This window comes from Rattus norvegicus, chromosome X (assembly GCF_021556685.1).
Source record: "Rattus norvegicus strain SHRSP/BbbUtx chromosome X, alternate assembly SHRSP_T2T, whole genome shotgun sequence".
NCBI classification, from domain to species: Eukaryota; Metazoa; Chordata; class Mammalia; order Rodentia; family Muridae; genus Rattus; species Rattus norvegicus.
The window spans coordinates 27,232,585-27,252,826 of NC_141554.1; the positions used below are offsets into that span (position 1 = coordinate 27,232,585).

Consider the following 20,242-nt stretch of genomic DNA (forward strand, 5'->3'; position numbering starts at 1 on the left):
AATCTTAAAAAAAAGAAATGGGATGGATAAGGATGACAGAAAGGGTAGTTTATGCTTATAATCCTGGCATTGGAGAGGCTAAAGCAAAACTGTTATGAATTTGAGTCTAGCCAGTGAGATCTTGTCTCAAAAACAAACAAAAATAGGACAATTAATAGAATGAAGAATGGTTGTATAAACAACAGCTGTACTATGAACTTTAGGGTATTCATGCCTATCCTCAACCTAGTTAAATTCCAGAGTTTGCTTTAAGTCCTTAATTATCTATTGACAGGTATGGAATCAATATGCTAATCACAGAGAATTATGACTTCTTGATGAAAATAGCCAGTCTCTACCTTGGTGGGGCGGGTTCTCTGTATAAGGCCTAGGAGAAAGGCTTCCTGGCAAAGCCATGTGGCTAGCACAGGACTCAGCAGAGCCTAGCTCTAGATACCTGCTAAGATATGCTACTTCCTATTCTCCCTTGGAGAAAATCAGTCAGTCACTTCACGTCCAGTCTCCCTCTCTACAGGACTGCACCAGGGAAACCGGATCCTGGTTAAAAGTTTGTCCCTTGACCCTGGCCAGAGCCTTGAGCCTCATCCAGAAGGTCCCCAACGGCTTCGCTCAGATCCAGGCCCTCCCACTGAAATCCCTGGCCCACGTCCTTCACCACTAAAGCGGGCACCAGGCCCAAAGCCACAGGGTAAGTGCTTCCATTAAGAGCAGAGAAATGGACCAGAGAGTGCATGGCAGAAGAATAGGGAAGTGCCCTTATCTCAAGGGGCAGCGAGTGATACCTATCTAATGGGCAGAAAGGTGTTGCCTATGGCTAATAGATTCTACTGGGATTTCATGTCAGTCCTGCTCTGTGCCTACCTCAAGCCAAAAAAAAAAAAAAAAAAAAAAAAAAAAAAGCATGGCAGTGCATGCCTCTACTGCCAGCACTCAGGAACTCTGGAGGTTGAGACAGGGTGACTGCTGTGATGTTAAGGTCAGTCAGGCCTATGGAATTGTGAAATTAGCTATAACCTGGTCATAACCACCTTGAAATCCAATTCTGTGGTATCTCTCCTCTCTTCTCTATCCATCACTCCAGTCCCCCCAAAGCCCAGCTACCTGCAGATGCCCCGGGTGCTTCCTCCTCCTGAGCCCATTCCTCCGCCACCATCACGCCCTCTGCCTGCAGACCCTAGAGTGGCCAAGGGTCTTGCCCCCAGAGCTGAGGCCAGCACTAGTTCTGCAGCAGTATCATCATTGATCGAGAAGTTTGAAAGGTGAGTCTCGTCCCTTTAGGACTCTATGAGTGAAGGGTGGAGCTGGGACAGGAAGGGATAGTTCTAGGAGAGGCCTCTTGGTCAAGCTCATACCTTGCCTCCATGTGTGTCCATCACCCACCTCAGAGAGCCTGTGATTGTCGCTTCGGATAGGCCAGCCCCTGGCCCCTGCCCAGTTCCCCCAGAGCCAGCCATGTTGCCACAGCCACCCCCGCAGCCAACAGGGTCCCAGCTCCCTGAGGGTGAGGCTTCTCGCTGCCTGTTCCTGCTGGCTCCTGGGCCCCGGGATGGTGAGAAGGTGCCTAACCGGGACAGCGGCATTGACAGCATCAGCTCGCCATCCAACAGTGAAGAGACCTGCTTCGTCAGTGATGACGGGCCCCCCAGCCACAGCCTCTGTCCTGGGCCCCCTGCCCTGGCTAGTATGCCAGTGGCTTTGGCCGACCCCCACCGGCCTGGCTCCCAGGAGGTTGACAGTGACCTGGAAGAGGAAGAGGAGGAGGAGGAAGAAGAGGAGGAAAAGGAAAGAGAAATTCCAGTGCCCCCGATGGAGAGACAGGAGTCTGTGGAGGTACTGACCTATGTATTACCCAAGATTCAGGGCCATGCAGAGAAAGCAGGAGCTTGGCTTTTGTACTTGATTCTTTCCCTAGGTTGGTGTTTCTCAAAACGGGCCATTGCTTCTACTTAGTCTACTTAGCACCTAGTATGGAGCACAAGTAGCAAACCCCTGCTCCTCTCCCAAATGACTGTGAACACTAAAATGGCCATGCCTCATTCTAAATGCCCATTAGTAAAGTGGCTCAACTTTCTTCAGAGAACCACTAATGGACCTCAGTCTTTTCATGACCCAGTAGCTGTGTGACACTGAGGATGTCTCTTCCCATTCTACTCCTCACTATAAGTCTCAGTTTCCTTGTTTGTGTGACAGAAACTCTCCCATACCAGAGAGACTTCTCAGCAACTGGAGAAGGGGCACAGAGCCAGAGCCCCCATGGGGCCTGAAGCTCTTGGTGGTTGGGGACTCTTTCCATGCTTTGTCTACCTAATGTTTCGTCAGAAGGAATCCTTGCACTCACGTAAGGTCTCAGCCAGAATACCTGCCTTGCCAGAACTAAGCACGGCTGTGGGGCCTGGGGCTAGGGAGTACCGAGATGACACTCAGCAAGTATGTAGCCTGCAAACAAGAAAGTGAGCCGGCGGGCATAATCTTAGACATTTTTATACTTCTGTGCCTTTCTCACACCCCACGTACTCAGCAAGCCTTTGCTGACAGCAAGCTGAATGAGTGACTAAATATGATATTTAGAGACTGTAATCTGCAGTCTGTTCTGTTTTTATTTATAGGAAGTCTTTTAGGGTTGGGAGTGTAGGCAAATGTAGAGCATTCTCCTAGTATGCATGAGGCCCCAAGTTTAATCCCCAACATTGCAAAAGTTAAATTTATAAATGAAAGTAAAATATATGAAATTGTCTCCATCACAAATGGACATGGACCCTATTATTTGTCTTTATAATGGGGACTCTTAAAATCAGAAATAATTAGGCAACTTGTACATGCTAATACATGATAGGTAGACTAGGATTTGAATCCATGAAGTTGGACTTCCTGGTCCCCATGTTTAGCCACCAAACCACACTCAATGAGAAAGCACACCAATGGGTATATGACTGTCTGTATGAAGGAGTTCTTATCTTCAGAACTGAGGGGACAAACTTTATAAGGGATCCAGCTACAGGAAGCTTTATGAATCAGATCAGAGTAATCTCAGGGTGGAACTAAGGTTAGAGCCTCATGTGCACTTAGGGGAGCCAGGCATGGAGACATTGCCTGTAGTCTAGCCACTGGGGAAACTGATGGAGGAGGATCACTTCTGTGTGTTTGAGGGCACGCTGAGAAACAGTAACATCTGATAAATGAGTGAAGTGGGGAGGGAGAGAAGAAAATGGATCAAAGGAGCTGGGGTTAAGGTGGAGATGACGTATCAAGGGTCACTTCTTCTTTGCAGCTGACCGTGCAGCAGAAGGTATTCCATATTGCCAATGAACTCCTGCAAACTGAGAAGGCCTATGTTTCCAGGCTTCATCTCCTGGATCAGGTGAATGGCCCCTCTGGGGTCCCAGGACCCTAGGATATGGTAGGTAGGTTCCATAGAGGACATGATAGGTCCTAAGCCTAACTCCACCATTAGGACCAGAATCCAGAAGTGGTAAGGTCTCTCTGGCTGACCTTGAAGCCAGTTGTGATAATGTTCACAAGTTCGATCCTCACACCTAACTCTTTTTTTTTTTAAAGATTTATTTATTTATTATATATAAGTACACTGTAGCTGTCTTCAGATACACCAGAAGAGGGCATCAGATCTCTTTACAGATGGTTGTGAGCCACCATGTGGTTGCTGGGAATTGAACTCATGACCTCTGGAAGAGCGGTCGGACGCTCTTAACCGCTGAGCCATCTCTCCAGCCCCCCACACCTAACTCTTAAACAGACATGAAACAGCCGTGAGATTGTGACTCTTGACACTTCTGACTCCTCCCCCTCATCTTGACTGTACCTTTCTTCATGGACCTCTTCTAACCTTGACTCTTCACTCCGCATCCATTAGAATCCCCGAGGGTAGGGATCTTTATTTGTCTTGTCATTGCTCCATCCTAGCCTCCAAAACAGTGCTTTATACACTAGACACACGCATAAATATTTGTTACAGTAAAGGGATCTAATTCCAGTCTTCTCTCTGGACCCAAATCTGCTTCTGACCTTGCTCCAGGTCCTAACTTAGCATCATCCCAGTTCCTAACTCCGGGTCCTAATCTTGGTGACTGACAATTCTCTCAATTCCCACTCTCCATGGTCTCAAGACCAGTTAGAATCTCACAGGTCCACAGAGCAGCCCACAGATAACCACCCTTACCTGCAAGCTGCCCTTTCCCCCATCTAAGCTCTGGTTTCACTTGGGCTGAGCACTTGTCCCTTGCTCCACTAGGTATTCTGTGCCCGGCTGCTGGAAGAAGCTCGGAACCGCAGTTCCTTCCCTGCAGATGTTGTCCATGGCATCTTCTCTAACATCTGCTCCATCTACTGCTTCCATCAGCAGTTCCTGCTGCCTGAGCTGGAGAAGCGCATGGAGGAATGGTGAGGGGCCTCAGAGCCAGTCTGCTCCTTCCGGCATCAGTTAACATGCTAAGCCCAGATGCACTCAGAGAATTTCATTCCTGGGCTGGAGATGTTGGAGATGTAGCTCAGTGACAGACATCCCCAGCATCATAAAAATAAGTTGATTCTTACCTACCTCTTCTCTTCTGAATAACAAAACCAAACAAAAAACCCAAGAAACAAAGCCACCCAACCTCTGCCTTCTTGGCCCTCTCAATTTATTGTGGAACACAAATGAGGGCCTAGAACGCTATAGCAGAGTAGCAGAACCCTTGAGAGCGTAAGAAAGCTCAAGAGATGGCTCAGTTGGTAGACATGCTTGCTGCTGGCAACCCGAGTTCAAGCCCTGGAACCCATTAACAATGGAAGAAAAGAAATGGCTCTACAGGGGTTGGGGATTTAGCTCAGTGGATTTAACCCTGGGTTTGGTCCCTAGTTCTGAGAAAAAAAAAGGAAAAAAAAAAAAAGAAATGGCTCTACAAAGTTGTCCTTTGACATCCACATGGCTGTGTGCTTCTCACCACCCTCCCCTCACCTCACCCCCGCTGCCCCACCCCACCACCATTATCATCAAACTTAAAACAAGAAAGTGTTGAGATTTAGCTGTTGTATGCCTATAATCCTATCACTTGGAACTCTGGCAAACCAATGAATTTGAGACCAGCCTAGACCTACACATAGTGAGACTGTCTTAAAAAAAAGCTGGGTGGTGGTGGCTCAGGCCTTTAATCCCACTACTTGAGAAGCAGAGACAAGAGGATCTCTGAGTTTGAGGCCAGCCTGGTCTACAGAGTAAGTTCCAGGACAGCCAGAGCTACATAGAGAGACTCTGTGTTGAAAAACTGTTCCCCCCAAGATAATTAAAAAGAATAAGTTTAAGAGCTAAAATGAGCCAGATGTGATGGCACGTGCCTCTAGTTCTAGCACTTGGGAGGCAGAGGCAGGTAGATCTCGGAGTTCAAGGCCAGCCTGGTCTGTAGAGTGAGTTCTAGGACAGCCAGAACTACACAGAGAAATCCTGCCTCAAACAAACAAACAAACAAACAAACAAACAAAAGAGCTAAAATGGTTAGGTTCAAATTCTGCCTCTGCTACTTATCTAAATTTAAGGAAATGTCTTACCTTGCTGTATGTACCTTGGCTTTATTTATTCATTTGTATAGTTTTGTTTGTTTGTTGCCATGTTTGGATTAAGCTTAAGGCCTTGCACAAGCTAGGTAAATGCATTACCCCTAAGCTATATACTCAAATCTTCCTTGTCTTTAAAATGAGGACAATAATAAGGGCCTACCTTATAGATTATTCTAATAATTAAATGTGTTAGTACATGTTCAGAGCTTAAAACAGTTTCTAGCATATAAGAATTTGAAGCTTATAAGCTTATGAGTTGTTTTGTTTTGAGACAGTGTCGTTCTATAGACCAGGCTGGCATAGATCTCACAAAGATCCACCTGCCTCTGTCTCCTAAGTGCTTAAAGGCATGCACAATAGATGTGGTAGAGGTGAGAATGGAAGACTGGGATGCAGACAAATGGATTAAGGGTAGCCTAGGAATTAAGAAGAGTGATTTGAGGAGAAGCAAATGCCCGAGGTAGGAGGGCAGGGCTTAGGAGCTGACTCTGGCCTTCAGATTCTCCTCTTCTTTTTTTTTTTTTTTTTTTTTGTTCTTTTTTTCGGAGCTGGGGACCGAACCCAGGGCCTTGCGCTTCCTAGGCAAGCGCTCTACCACTGAGCTAAATCCCCAACCCCTGGATTCTCCTCTTCTAATATAACCTAGAGCATCTACACCACCTGTTTGAATAGTCTACCCAAACAACAACCAGGCCATGGCATTACCTGCTTAAAATTGCCTCCATGTTCCCTACACTCACAGGCTAAACTATGCTTCTTCTAGAAAACTGTGACTACAGCGGGCTAGCATAAAGCCTAGTTCCTATATCTCCTTTACCATCCTGTGGCCTTAAGTCTGCTTTGTCTCTCACATCACACTGTAACCAATGAGAGTTCAGCAAGACTTGGTTACTTTTCCTACCTTACAAGAAGGTAAAGCTCTCGGGTATTGACTTGAGTATGGCTCAGCACTGTGTCTCTGGCACTACCCAGCATAAGACTGGGCAATAAGCAATAATTAGTGTATGAATGGCCCTTACAATATGGCAAGAGTGGGTGGTCCAGGATGATAGCTCTTGGGACTGAAGCAGGACAGAGTTAGTCTACAGCCTCAGCTCAAACTGAGTCCCTGAGCCTAATTGGCCTGTACTATAAGCAGCATTTCTTAAAAAGGAAGCCAGTTGAAAAATGGCTTTCTTCCTGAGGCTGGAGACCAAGTCAGCCCCTGCTTCTACTCTAGGGACCGCTACCCACGCATTGGTGACATCCTTCAGAAGTTGGCACCCTTCCTCAAGATGTATGGCGAGTATGTGAAAAACTTTGACCGGGCTGTAGAGCTGGTCAACACATGGACAGAGCGTTCTACCCAGTTTAAAGTCATCATCCATGAAGTACAGGTAAGAATTGAAACTGGATAAAACATGCTACGGGAGGAAAGGTCTACAAGGACCTGGGGGAGGCCTTTAGCTAGACCTGAGCTTTTCTGCTTCTGTCATAGAAGGAGGAAGCCTGTGGCAACCTGACCCTGCAGCACCACATGCTGGAGCCCGTGCAGCGTATCCCCCGCTATGAGCTTCTTCTTAAGGACTATCTGTTAAAGCTGCCTCATGGCTCCCCGGACAGCAAGGATGCCCAGAGTGAGTCTGTGCCCCTAGGCCCTCCCTACTTCCCCACACGGGTAGGTCTAACCAGACTTCTGAGTCAGGACTCTAGATTTCATTCACAGGGTTGGTCCGCCAATGTTGAATGATTCACATCTCCAGATGGGATCTAAACTGAAGGGCCTATATTGAGGCTCTGTGGTGAGACTTTAGGATGAATCTCCAGGTTCATTACTCTGCCTTCCTTACCCAGAAAGAGCCCAGTTAGGAACTTGTGACTGGAACTGTACGGTCTAAGGGGTATGCTTAGTCTGATCATCTTTAGGAGACCATGCTTTTCTTAGGCTGAACCCAAGATTCATCTCTCAATGAAGCTGAGAATGAAAGGGAGCCTAACCCTCTGGAGCCTGAGCCTCCAGGCTCAGAGCCTAGCTTGAATGCTTCAGGCCAAGCCCATTTTATTAATTCTCTATGGATGAGCTCCCAAGTAAAAGCCCCATATAGTCAGACTTCTAGATTTTCACCCTCCAGAGTTCATTTAGAGCTCTACTCCAGGCCCACTGGCTACTCCCAAGAATGAACCTCCCCAAAGAATTTCAAGCGCGATCAGACGTGTTCCTATATTTTACGCCTCTCAGGTTTGGATCTATAGGCTGAGATACCTCCTCTTCAGAGAGTAATTCTTCGTTTACTGAATCTCTAGAAAAGTAGTTGGTTTAGATTCCTTCCATATTTCCCCCATCTGTGTCAGGTCAGGCCTCAGATGGAGCTCTTGAATCTAGCCCACTTGCTCTTCCTTGAACTCATATTTTCATTTATTCATCACTAACATAACAACTCAGTGTTTGTGCATTGTTCTAGGCGCGGGGAATCAGGAACTGAGCAAAATCAATGAGGTCCTTGACTCAGGGAGTATGTGTTTTAGTTGGAGAGAGCCAATAACCAAGTGTGACAAATCCACAGGAACATATCTGTCGGTGCTAAGTGTGACTTGCAGACGTAGGGGAGTGATGTAAGGGCGACCAGACAGTCTACTTTTACCCGGTGACTTCTATGCAGGGAAGATGGCTAAACCAAAACCCGAATAACAAGAAAGTTGCCACAGGCTAATGGGAGGGGAATGTTCTAGGCTGCTTCAGTAGTAAATGTGGAGGCTCCAAAGCAGGGGGAGATGGGCAAGCTGATAGAGGTGGTTGTATATCTGTGACAACAAAGAGGGCTCTATGACCTGAGGGTGACAAGGGAGGGCAGAATGATAGTTAGAAAGAGGTTGGAGGAGAAAGCTTTGGAAGCTCAGATGAGGTGATTAGTTTATTCTGAGTGCAGTGGATACTCACAGGAAGGCCAGGATTAGGATTGGCTGGAGAGTAAGAGAAGGAGAAGGGGCACGGGCTTTTGTAGTAGCAGTGGTGATGAGAAACGGTTCCATTCCAGATATAGTCTATTTAGAAGTAGCACTGAAGACCTCAGGATACCACAGATGCTGAGACTGGTAGAGTCAAGAATGATGGTTCTTGGGGCTAGAGAGAGAACTCTGTGATTAAAAGAGCACATAGTACTTTTTCAGAGAAGCCAAGTTCAGCTGCTAGCACTCGTATTTAGACAGCTCACAACTACCTGTTGTGCTCCAGAGGGAACAGATGCCCTCTTCTGGGCTCCATGGGTACTTACACATGCACACAAGGGAGCTGCCAGTTTAGATACTTAGATGAGTCTAGAATTCCTGGGGGGAATTTAAGGTGCCAGTGGTGCACAGCTTAGTATCCAATGCCATGGAGCAAGTGACATTTACCAAAGGGAGTGAATCTAAATGAAAGGGAAAACGGGAGGACCCAGTAAAGGCTCAGGAAGGTGGGATCAGAAATAAAAAATGAAGAAGTAGCCCAAACGTAGGGAGGAGCAGAGAAAGTGTACAGACCACAGGAACGGGGAGCAGACAGTTGTGTCCTGTTCTGTGCATACTCCCCAAACCCTTCACCTAACCAGGTGAGGGCACTTTGTTCCCCAACCTGGACCTCTGAAATAAACTAGACTTTGAGAAAATTTGGTAACTAAGCTCTGCCAACAGACAGCTGCATATTAAGTACCACATTCCTCTCTCAAATGAGAGCTCCACTGAGGGGCCAATGTAAGGCGTAAAACCAAAATCTGAAGAAAGCGCCTTCTAGGCCAGGTACCATGCCTATTAATCTTAACTACTCTGCAGGCCACGGCAGGAGGACTGGCTACCTGGGCTAAAAGTCAAATCCAAGGCCGACCTGGGCAAATTAATAAGGAAAAGGTAGGGTAGGCATGTTAGCAGGAGAGCACTTGCCTAGCACATGTGAAGCCCCAGGTTAACTCTCCAGGGCTTCACATAAAACAACCCCAAACCCAGTTGGGCGTAGTGACTGCCTAACTTCAAGCTTGCTTTTCTTATAAGCTTACTAGGAAATGATAATGTCTATTTTACAGAATTGTTTTGAGGCTAAATGAGATAATCTAGTTAAAATATTTAGCAGAGTACCTGGCACATGACAAAGACTCAATAAACATTAGCTATTTTTGATAACTAAATGTTCTGGGTAAGGTCCATACTGAGTTAGCTATCAGGTGAGTTTATTAACTTCAGTTTCCTGTTTTGTACTAGCTTCAACCATATCTGAATCTCTAGAACAGATCTTCGAATTCCCTATATTGACTCCAAAAGGGAACTCTGTCAACCACACAAATAAACTTCGAAGGATGGTTTCCTACCCTGAATGAGAGCTGGCTAAGATCTGCCCACTGAGCTACCCAGCTCAAGATCCTATGCTGAGCTCTCTATATTTTATGACTCAAAGTAAAATCCTTAAGCTGAGCCCCACTGAATCATCTTTCTGGTTCTGTTGACTGACTCACCTCCCTTTTGCTCCCAGACTAAACTCCAGAGCCCAAGAGTGAACTCTAGAATGAGACCCCAGACTGGCAAGCCCAGCCTAGGCCCCACTAAAGCTTCTAACTTTAGGCTAACATCCTCAGAAAAAACTCCCAAACAGAGCCTGGGATTCCCAGAAGTGTTAATTTGTTTCCTGCATGGTACATCACTAGACAGGTCCTGACAGCAAACACAGCTTCTAGTCTGAGCCTAACCATGTATACAGGCCTAAGTTTCTGTGCCCCCAACTCGCCAATCTTCTTGTCCCTTTGGGCTCTCCTGGGGTGTGAAAGATGCAGCATCCATAGGAAAAAAAGCAGCTGCCACCTTCTAAGTAGATAACCACCTGAGTCTTTGGCTTATGTTTTTTTTCAAGACAGGATTTCTCTCTCTATCCCTGGCTGTCCTAAACTAGCTCTGTAGAGCAGGCTGCCCTTGAACTCACAGAGATCTGCCTGTCTCTGCCTCCTTAGTGCTGGGATTAAAGACATGTTACCACCACTCGGCAAGTCTTGGCTTTTAACTCTGTTAAACTAGTCTTCTGAGGTTCTGTTTATTCGAGGGGCTGATTTATACTAAGCATCCGTTGGGGATCCCTGAGAAAGGTAGTGGGAAGTGAGCCCTTTCCTCAGCGACTTCTTGTATACTGAGGGACTCAGATGCAGTGAGTGTTGAGCATGCAGTGTGACTAGTGAGGCAGAAGAAGCAAGGACAGTGTCCTAACTCATCCTTGGAGCTTAGGGAAGGCTGCTAGACGTGGTAAGCCAAATCCAGAAGGCTGGATGGCAGTTGGCCAAATGAAGCAAGACAGGGCTTGTTTAGGGAGGTGCATATGGAGGAAGCCACAGCGGTCAATTGAAGCCAATCACCAAGGGCTTTCAATGCTAGACAAAAGAGCTGGGTCTTTGCTGTGCTGGCATAGTGAAACATTGACAGATTTAAGCGGAGGGGAAACAGTAAGCTGCGTACAAGAAAGCTCCTTCTGGCTGCCAGGGTTGAAGGGGAGTTGGAGGAAGGCCCAGCACCTGAAAGGCATATGGAGACCTGAGCTGGAGAAGTGGCCAAAGGATCCTCTTTAGTACCAGAATGTGCTCGTCTTAGGAAACAGGGCTTGCTTTGCCATCCATGTGGATGTGTTTCTCTAGTGCAGGCATGAGTTCTGAGGTGGGAATCAACTGTGTAGAGTGGGAACCCTAAAGCTGCAGCCAGACTGGAGGCAGAGGCAGAGGCAGGGTAGGTATATATAACATGTGGAGATTTATGAAGACTTGTTTCATTTTTTTTCATAATGACAATGTCCCCATAGGAAGTATGGAAATAACCGAAAAGATGACAAAAGTGGGGGACCAAGAAACCTCCTGTGACCTGGGCCCCATGATAAATGTTTAAGCATACATTTTTTAGATATGTGTTAGCAAAACTTAGATTATTTTATATATTCGAACTTGTATCCTTTTCCTAAGACACTCTGAACATTTCCCATATTGTCAAAAACCCTACATAAATATCATTGTTAATGATTGATTTTCTACTATTTGCCTGTGCTGTAAATTCTATAACTAAGCTCCTATGGTTGAACATTTTGTTTTAGGTTTGACAGTGATATAAAAAAAACCCATTGCAATGCAAGAGTATTTTTGCATAGAACATGTGCCTATAGTCAGAACTGGGAAGACAAACAACAGTGTCTCTCCCTTCTTCCCTCCCTTCTTCCCTTCCTCTAACATTCAAAGCAAATGCTCTACCACAAGCCACATTCCCCCAACTCCACTTTGTTTTGCTACTGCAGCTACTGCTGCCTTATCTTTATCGTCATCTACATTTTCTTGTGTGTGCTTGTGTGTGCATGTGTGTGCATTCGAGATAGGGTCTTACATATCATAGGCTGACCTCAAACTGGCTGTGTGCCTGAGGATGACCTTGACTTTCTAATCCTACCATCTCTACCTCCTGAGTGCTGGGGTTATGGGCATGCATCACCAACACCACACCCAGTTTATATGGTGCTAGGTATGATGGACCCCAGGGCCTTACATGTGTTAGAGGGACTCTCCAACTGAGCATCCCCAGTCCTCTTTATAGTCTTTTGTCGTTGCTGCTGCTGTTCTTTCGATTTGGTTTGAGCCTAGGATTTAAAGGTCACCCAGGGGAATATAGAAAGATTCTGTCTCAAAAATAAAACAAAACAAACAATAACAACAAAAGTAAACCCAAGAACTATCCATAGTCCCACTCGCCAGAAACAAGTGTCCAACATGACCTTGTTTCCTGCCAGTTAATGGTCATAATCATTTTACCAAGCTTACATTTTATTGGCTGACAGCTATCCCATATTTCTGCTACTGTGTTGTTAATGTGGGCAGTTTCTGATTTGAAACGATGTAGTCATGAACATCTTTTGAGGCTGGCATTTGCCGGGAGGGGGAGAGTGTAGTTAGCCAGAAGGAGATATTCATGGAGTAGAGCTGTCCTGCAGAGCTTCCTCTCGTTGGACTCCCACCTGATCTTACTTTTCTGTGCTGTAGAGTCTTTGGAGCTGATAGCCACAGCAGCAGAACACTCTAATGCTGCCATCCGTAAAATGGTAAGTGGCCCTTCAAGCCCTGTCCTTTCTTAGCCATCCCTCTGTGGTAGCTCTGTCCTGGGCCTGGTGGAGGTAGGCTTGATTTGAGGACATTTAAGGGGAGGTGTTGCCCACCCCAAGCTTTATCTTTTACTTCCTGCCAGGAACGAATGCACAAGCTGCTGAAGGTCTATGAGCTGCTAGGGGGTGAGGAGGACATTGTCAGTCCCACCAAAGAGCTCATAAAAGAAGGTCATATCCTTAAGCTGTCAGCAAAGAATGGGACCACTCAAGATCGATACCTCATATTAGTAAGTGCCAGGGGTGGGCTTGTGGGTGGCTATGTCCTTGGTACATAGATAACCTGGTAGTTATTCAAGAATAGACCTCTAGCCAGCTGTCCTTTCCTTGGGGCAGTCATTGTATTTTCACTATGTAAGCTAGAAATATTTTTGTAGATTATGTAACTACAATTTAGATATGAATTGGCCAACTAGGAAGTAACTCCCATGACATTTCCTTGTCATTTCCTTCTCTTTCCTCATCACCGTTGTATTAGATTTGAATTAGCTTTTTATGTGTGTATGTATGAGACAGAGTTTCTCTGTATGGTGGCTATCCTGGAACTCCACTCACTCTGTAGACCAGACTGACCTTGAACTCAGATGTATGTCTTCCTCTGCCTCCCGAGTGCTGGGATCAAAACCTTGTGCTACCACTGCCTGACAATTTGTTGTAACTTTCCTCCATTTATTGCCTTACACCCTTAGTAGTAGTATGAGGGTGAGGAAACTTAACCATCTACACTAAGCCCCTGTACATGCATCTCAAATCTTCCTCTTCCTCCTAGTTCAACGACCGCCTTCTTTACTGCGTGCCCAGGCTGCGGCTCCTTGGCCAGAAGTTTAGCGTGCGGGCACGCATTGATGTAGATGGCATGGAGGTGAGCACCATGAGAACTGGAAATGTGGGGTGGGGCATTGATCCCAGTGTAGTGTGCATATGTGCAGGCCCCTGTGGAGCTCTGTAGGCCTCACTATGATTCTTCCCTCCTCCTTTTAGCTAAAGGAAAGCTCCAACCTCAACATGCCTCGGACCTTCTTGGTGTCAGGAAAACAGCGCTCTCTTGAACTCCAGGCCAGGTACCTGTCCTTGTCTATGCCTTCCCTCCAACTCACTCTTTACTTCAGATATGCTGAGGCACTCCAGGCCTAGAGATCTTTCCAGAGAAAGAGTGAACACCTTTACCCCAAAAGAGATGGCCTTGCTCCTCAGCTATGTGTGTGTGGGTGATTTTGAAGATGACACATTTATGTACATGGTGTGGGAAAAGGTCTTATGTTGGTCAGGAAAGCATTTTGGAGAATGAACAAACTCCAGAACCTAGGGAAGAGTGGATTACTTAACCCTGTCATGAATAGCCTCACAAATGGCTATCACCACCACATATAGCTACCATCAGTCCATTTTAAAGCTGTATAAATTGAGGTACCTTTCCTAGATCCAGCTAGCAGGATCAGAGCTGAAATTGGAGCTTAGGCCTCATCAGCTTGGCACATGGGTTCCTAACCACTGTCTACTTTCTGAGAGTCCAGGTAAAAGTGTCTAACAAGGTCCTGATCAGGGCTGCAAAGTGAGTGCACATCAGTACGTGGCCTTTACTGGTAGGCTGCTTGGAAGTAAGAGGTGACAGATGAGGAGTGCATGGAGGCAGAAGGGAGAAGAGTTAAGGCAACCTAGTAGTTGGGCCAGGCAGTGGTGGCACATACCTTTAATCCTGGCACTTGGGAGGCAGAAGCAGGAAAATCTTTTGAGTTTGAGGCTAGCCTGGTCTGCAGAGTGAGTTCCAGGATAGCTAAAGCTACAAAAAGAAACCCTGCCTCAAGAAAACAAAACAAAACAACCAAGCTTAGTGGTTGGACCTTGACGTTCTGGGAGACCAAGAGAACCTCCCTGAGGCCTGTAGTTGTACAAGAATCAGGAAGGAATAATAGGCCTGGCAAAACAAAAAACAGGACCATCTAGGGAAGAGACAAGCCACAAAGGCATGGCATCTGCCTAGAGTTAGGGATCTTCTGAAGAGTTCTGGGTACAGAGGGGCCTCCAAACAGTGATTTCCTCCTAGCCGCAACAGAATGGCATGGAGAAATGACTTTGTAATGATATTTATTGTCTGGAAATTGCTCAGGTTGGCCTTGAATTCAAAATAATTCTCTTGGCTTAGTATCTCTAGTGTTCACTTTTTTTAAAGATTTATTTTGATTATTTAAAAATTATGTGTATGCCATGTGTCTGGTATGTGCATATGAGTACAGGTGACTTTGGAGTCTGTGAGGAGCAACAGGTCCATTGGAGCTAGAATTATAAGCAGTTGTCAACTGCAGGACATGAACTGTGAGAACTGAACTTGGGTCCTCTACATGAGCCATCTCCAGCCAATTACATTTTCTCCTCGAGTCAGGGTCTTACTATGCAGCCCTGGCAGGTCTAGAACTTGCTAATGTAGAATAGGCTGGCCTCAAACTCACAGAGACCTACTTGCTTTTGCCTCCAGAGTGCTGGGATTAAAGGCACACACCATCACACCTGACTCCACTAGTCATTTTTTAAATTATTTATTAAAAAACTTTATAATGTTTATGGGTGCCTTCCTTGCATGTATGTCTGGCAGTATGTACTTACAAGGTGTCTGAGGAGGTCAGAAGATGGTGTCAGATACCCTGGAACCAGAGTTGGAAATGGTTGTGAAGTGGGTGCAGGGAATTGAATCCGGCAGGGTCGTCTAGAAGAATACCAAGTCCTCTTAACTGCCGAGCTAGCTCTCTAGCCCCTTAAAAAATTTTTTAATGAAAACTTTCTGTCTGGTGTGGTGGTTTCTGCCTGTAATCCCACTGTTTGAAAGGCTGGGGCAGGGAGATTGCTGGGAAATTCAAGGCAAGACTGAGATAGACTGTGAGACCTTGTCTGAAAAAACAAAAACAAAAACAAAAAAACAAGAGGGACGGATTAGTTTTAAATATACAAAAACAAAACAAAATAAAAAAAAACCCAAACAGTATAAGCACCCATAATCTTTTTTTTTTTTTACTTAAAAAAGAAGGGTTTACTTCTTTACAATTTGTGTGTGTGTGTGTGTCTGTGTGTGTGGGGTGTTTTGCCTACATGCATATATGTGCCGGGTGCCCTCAGCACCCATAATCTTAAATATAGCTTAGCTGGTTCTTATCTTGGCAATTTGTGGAATCAGCTGAGGACTTTTTAAAGTACTGATGCCTGGGCTCCATCCCCAAAGATTCCAATTTAATTGGCCTTCAAGTATTCTCAACAAAGCTCCTCAGGTGATTTGATGAACACCAGGACTTAGAGCCATTGATTTAAGAACCAATAACTATGGATAGAAGGAGAGAACTTGCCTACCCTCCATAAGGACCTGGGTCCCATTGCCAGAACTTCTCTTCTTTCATACACAAGACATTGGCATATTTTGCTTTGGTTTGGTCCCAGGCCATCCTTGGAACTCTTCAGTTCAAATGGTTCTCCTGACTTATTTTCCTGAGTAAGTAGGACTAACAAATATGAACTTCATCCTTATATACCTTATGAATGGTCACAAATTCTACCATAATTCTTAAAAAGTAAGAGCAACACTTGTTCACTGCCAAGAAATTAAAGTTGAAAAATATAAAGAAGTAATTATTTTTTATGAATATATAGTCAGACCAACTCCCCTCTCGGTGCTGGGCTTATAGATATTTGCCACAATTTCTAGCTTTTGTGTAGCTATTAGGATCTGATCTCAGGTCTTCATGCTTGCATAGCAAGTGCTTTAATAACTGTGCTGTTTCCCAGTACCTGCAGCCACATTTTTTATTATGAACCTTTCCCAAAGTACAGAAAACTAGAAAGAATTACAGTGAGCACTAATACATCATTTAGAGTCTACAAGGATTAACATGGTGTTATATTTAGCATATCATAGATCTATATTTTTAGCTATCCACCAATCCAATGCTTGATGCTTCTTCTTGATATCTGACCATTGTGCATGATAGGCTGTTTGTTTTTGTTTTTCATGATAGGGTTTCTCTGAGTAGCCCTGGCTGGCCTGGAACTCACTTTGTAGACTATGCTGGCCCTGAACTCAGTGATCTGCCTGCCTCTGCCTCCTGAGTCCTGGGATTAAAGGCGTGTGCCACCACACCTGGCAAGACATTTTTCATACAAGTATGTATGTATATCCTGTACTTTGACCATACTTTATATCCAAACCCTCCCTGTGCTTCTTCCCCACTCTTCCCCCTAACAGTCTTGCTTCTACTTCAATGTCATATATAAAATGATTTTGTATATATATGTAAAATCTAGACTCCACAAATGAGATAAAACACATGATATGTGTTTTTCTGCATCTGGCTTATTTCACTTAATATAATGATCTGTAGTTGCATCCATTTTCTGGCAAATAACATTTTATTCTTTATGGATTCATGAAAATTCCCTAATACACACATACATACTCACACACATACACTTTTATCTAATTGTCAGTTGACAACTCAGGGCTAATTACATAATGGCTATTGTGAATAGTATAAACATAGATGGGCATGTAATTTCTGTGGTATGCTAATCTTTCATATATATACCTAGGAGCTGAGTCAATATTTGATATACTGTCATGCCTGATTTCAGCGTATATTACAGAGCCATAATTAAATAACATGGTGCTGGCACAAAAATAGACATTTAGATTGATGAGATATAGGACCTAGAAATAAACACACTCTCTCTCTCTCTCTCTCTCTCTCTCACACACACACACACACACACACACACACACACACACACACACACACACAGAGCCATAGTCAACTAATTTGTTTAGTTTTTGGTTTTTTGAGACAGCCTTACGGAGCACTGGACATCCTTGAACTCCTCCTGGTCCTGTGTCCACTTGACACATATATCTGCCAGGTTGACAGATATATCACCATGCTTGACTTAGCCACTTGAGTTTTGACAAAGATGCTAAAATCATACATTGTAGAAAAGACAGCTTCTTCAGCAGATGGTGCTGGCAAAACTGAATATCCAATGACTCTCTCTCTCTCTCTCTGTGTATGTGTGTGTGTGTATCTGTGTGTATCTGTGTATGGGTTTGTACATGCAAGTGCCATTTCCCACAGAAATCCCAGGCATTGGATCACCTTGGAATTAGAGGTACAGGTGGTATGAGGTACACAGTGTGGGTGTTAGGAACTGAACTCTGCAAGATTACATGCCCTTTACTACTGAGCCCTTTTAATTTTAAATACATTTCAAAACAAGTTGCAAGCCTTACCATACATAACCCTCCTCTAAAGTCTGGCATTAGTAGAAAATCATTAACTAGAGTTTACAGCTTGTTTCAGTATCACTGCCATACTCTTTTCTTGGCAGATTCTGTATTGAAATGCATAGGTCTTAAGTATACTACAGATGGGAATTAAACATTTGATTACAATTCATCAGTTCATGTGCATGTGCATGTATGTTGCAAGTTCTGGGGAAGGACCTTGCATGCTAGGTAAGCACTCAGCCACTAACTTGCATCCTACATCCCTAAATAGTGGCTCAACATCATAACTTGTTTCACTTCTTTACTTTTTCATACAGTGGTCCTAATGATATAGTCAAGATTTCCTATTAGAAAAATACATTTGAAGCGTAGAATGTAAATGTGGAAGGAAAGTAGGAATCCAGAGATAGCAAAGTAAGGGGTCCTACTTTGCAACAGTGCACTCACATACATAAAATAAATCTTTAAAAACCCTGCCTCCCTTTGCAAAGTTGACATGTTAGCAGATATAGTTTCATGTATGTTCCATACTCTTACATACACTTCACCTTTTTCCCTCTGAGGCCTAGCACCTCCCTTTGGAAACCTTTCTTAAAAGTCCCATTCCAACATGAGGTATGTCCCCTTCTCTGGACTCCTCAGTCTTCATTCATGTCCTCTAGAGTCCACACTGATTCCCCTTGTATTGTCCCTGTCTGTCTCCTATAGTGTACCATGAGCTCCTTGATCTAGAAGACATTGTTGAATAATCACAGGTTATGTGACTTGTTCAAGGTTACATAAAGTGAAGAAGTGTAGTGAAGCCTAGGTCCTATAACTTAAAATACCATTCAGATTGCGTTTTATTGACCTGCCTAACTCAACTCCTTTCTTTTCTCCCCTGCAAGGACTGAGGAGGAGAAGAAAGACTGGGTCCAGGTAACACCCAAGGCTTTGTGGTAGGGGTCTGGAAGGGTATTTATTAACAGATCTCTTAGGGACTGATATAGTTAAAAATAAATGGAATAGGTTTGGACACCAGCCTTCCACAGATGCTATTATCACACTCTTACAGATAAGCAAGCTGAAGTCATGAGGGCAGATAGAATCATTCTTTTAGAAAGTCAGCTCCTCTGAACCAAGCTTTGTAAAAGCTTGCACCTAGCCAGCAGCCAGGAAGGCCTTCAGAGTTTTTTCAGCCACCACTCCCCTTCCCACATTTGATAATTACTAGTCATAGACCTGGATTTAAGGAGGGATTTTCTCAGTCATATGTGGTGAGGACAGAGCTGGGCCTAGAAGTCTAAGCTAAGGCATAGGACGGTGTGGTGAGGGCAGAGATAGGCCGTTACGATGGAGTGATCTGACCTCTCATTTCTCACACCTCTTTGCCAGGCCATCAATTCTACCCTCCTGAAGCATGAACAGACCCTGGAGACTTTCAAACTGTTGAACTCAACAAACAGGGATGATGAAGATACTCCCCCTAACTCTCCAGTAAGAGTCCTACTCTTCTTCAGTACTGGGATCCCCTTGAAGCTCCACGTTCCCACCTTTTTCTTGAGATATTTTCCTTTCCCCAGAAAATAGGGAGTAGAGAGGCAGTGCAGGCAGGCCCTCAAAAGCCGTCTTCTGCTAGTAGGGCTGCAGATTGCACTCCAGAAAGTGAAGGACTTGCCTCCAATAATAGTATGGTAGGGGTGGAACCAGACCTGTATATGCACTCCCCAACCCCATGATGATTTAAGCCTCAGAGCAGAGGCAAGGTGGGCTAGGTGGGCTGGCTGGGCTGGGCTGAGGAGCTGTCTCTGACCTGGGCCCTAACCCTCCCCTAGAACGTGGATCTTGGGAAGAGGGCACCTACGCCTATCCGGGAAAAGGAAGTCACCATGTGCATGCGCTGCCAGGAGCCCTTCAATTCCATCACCAAACGCAGGCACCACTGCAAGGCCTGTGGGCATGTGAGTGTTGGGAGGCAGGGGCAGAGCTAAGGTGGGGTCAGGCTGACAGCTTAAAGGCCCACTTCTGATGGGGTACCCTCCAAGAAGGAGGAGGCTGCAAGTTGGCTATGGTGGTTGATACACTTGAAGAGAAAAGCCAAAGGCAATCAAGCTGTTCCTGCCCACTTGCTGCCCCAGGTGGTTTGTGGGAAATGCTCTGAGTTCCGAGCACGACTCATCTATGACAACAATCGTTCCAACCGTGTGTGCACTGATTGCTATGTGGCCTTGCATGGAGCACCCGGGAGCAGTCCAGCCTGTAGCCAACATACACCCCAGCGCAGGAGGTCCATCCTAGAGGTAAGAGGAAAGTGTGCCCTAGTTACTGAGCCAGGGGAA

The 20,242-nt window shown here is 45.2% G+C and overlaps 1 protein-coding gene across 2 annotated transcripts in view; it reads left to right on the forward strand.

Moving 5' to 3' along the window:
• Fgd1 (FYVE, RhoGEF and PH domain containing 1) overlaps nucleotides 1–20,242 on the forward strand; it is a 42,999-nt gene that overhangs the window by 20,076 nt on the left and 2,681 nt on the right. For both annotated transcript variants that reach the window (NM_001037546.1, NM_001414732.1), the window contains 15 exon segments: nucleotides 515–688; nucleotides 1,082–1,259; nucleotides 1,386–1,830; nucleotides 3,269–3,358; nucleotides 4,247–4,395; nucleotides 6,767–6,923; nucleotides 7,025–7,163; nucleotides 12,549–12,607; nucleotides 12,751–12,897; nucleotides 13,437–13,529; nucleotides 13,649–13,728; nucleotides 18,812–18,842; nucleotides 19,299–19,400; nucleotides 19,739–19,864; nucleotides 20,042–20,203. In NM_001037546.1, the coding sequence (NP_001032635.1) occupies nucleotides 1,108–1,259; nucleotides 1,386–1,830; nucleotides 3,269–3,358; nucleotides 4,247–4,395; nucleotides 6,767–6,923; nucleotides 7,025–7,163; nucleotides 12,549–12,607; nucleotides 12,751–12,897; nucleotides 13,437–13,529; nucleotides 13,649–13,728; nucleotides 18,812–18,842; nucleotides 19,299–19,400; nucleotides 19,739–19,864; nucleotides 20,042–20,203 (1,932 nt within the window). In that variant the 5' untranslated portion in view covers nucleotides 515–688; nucleotides 1,082–1,107.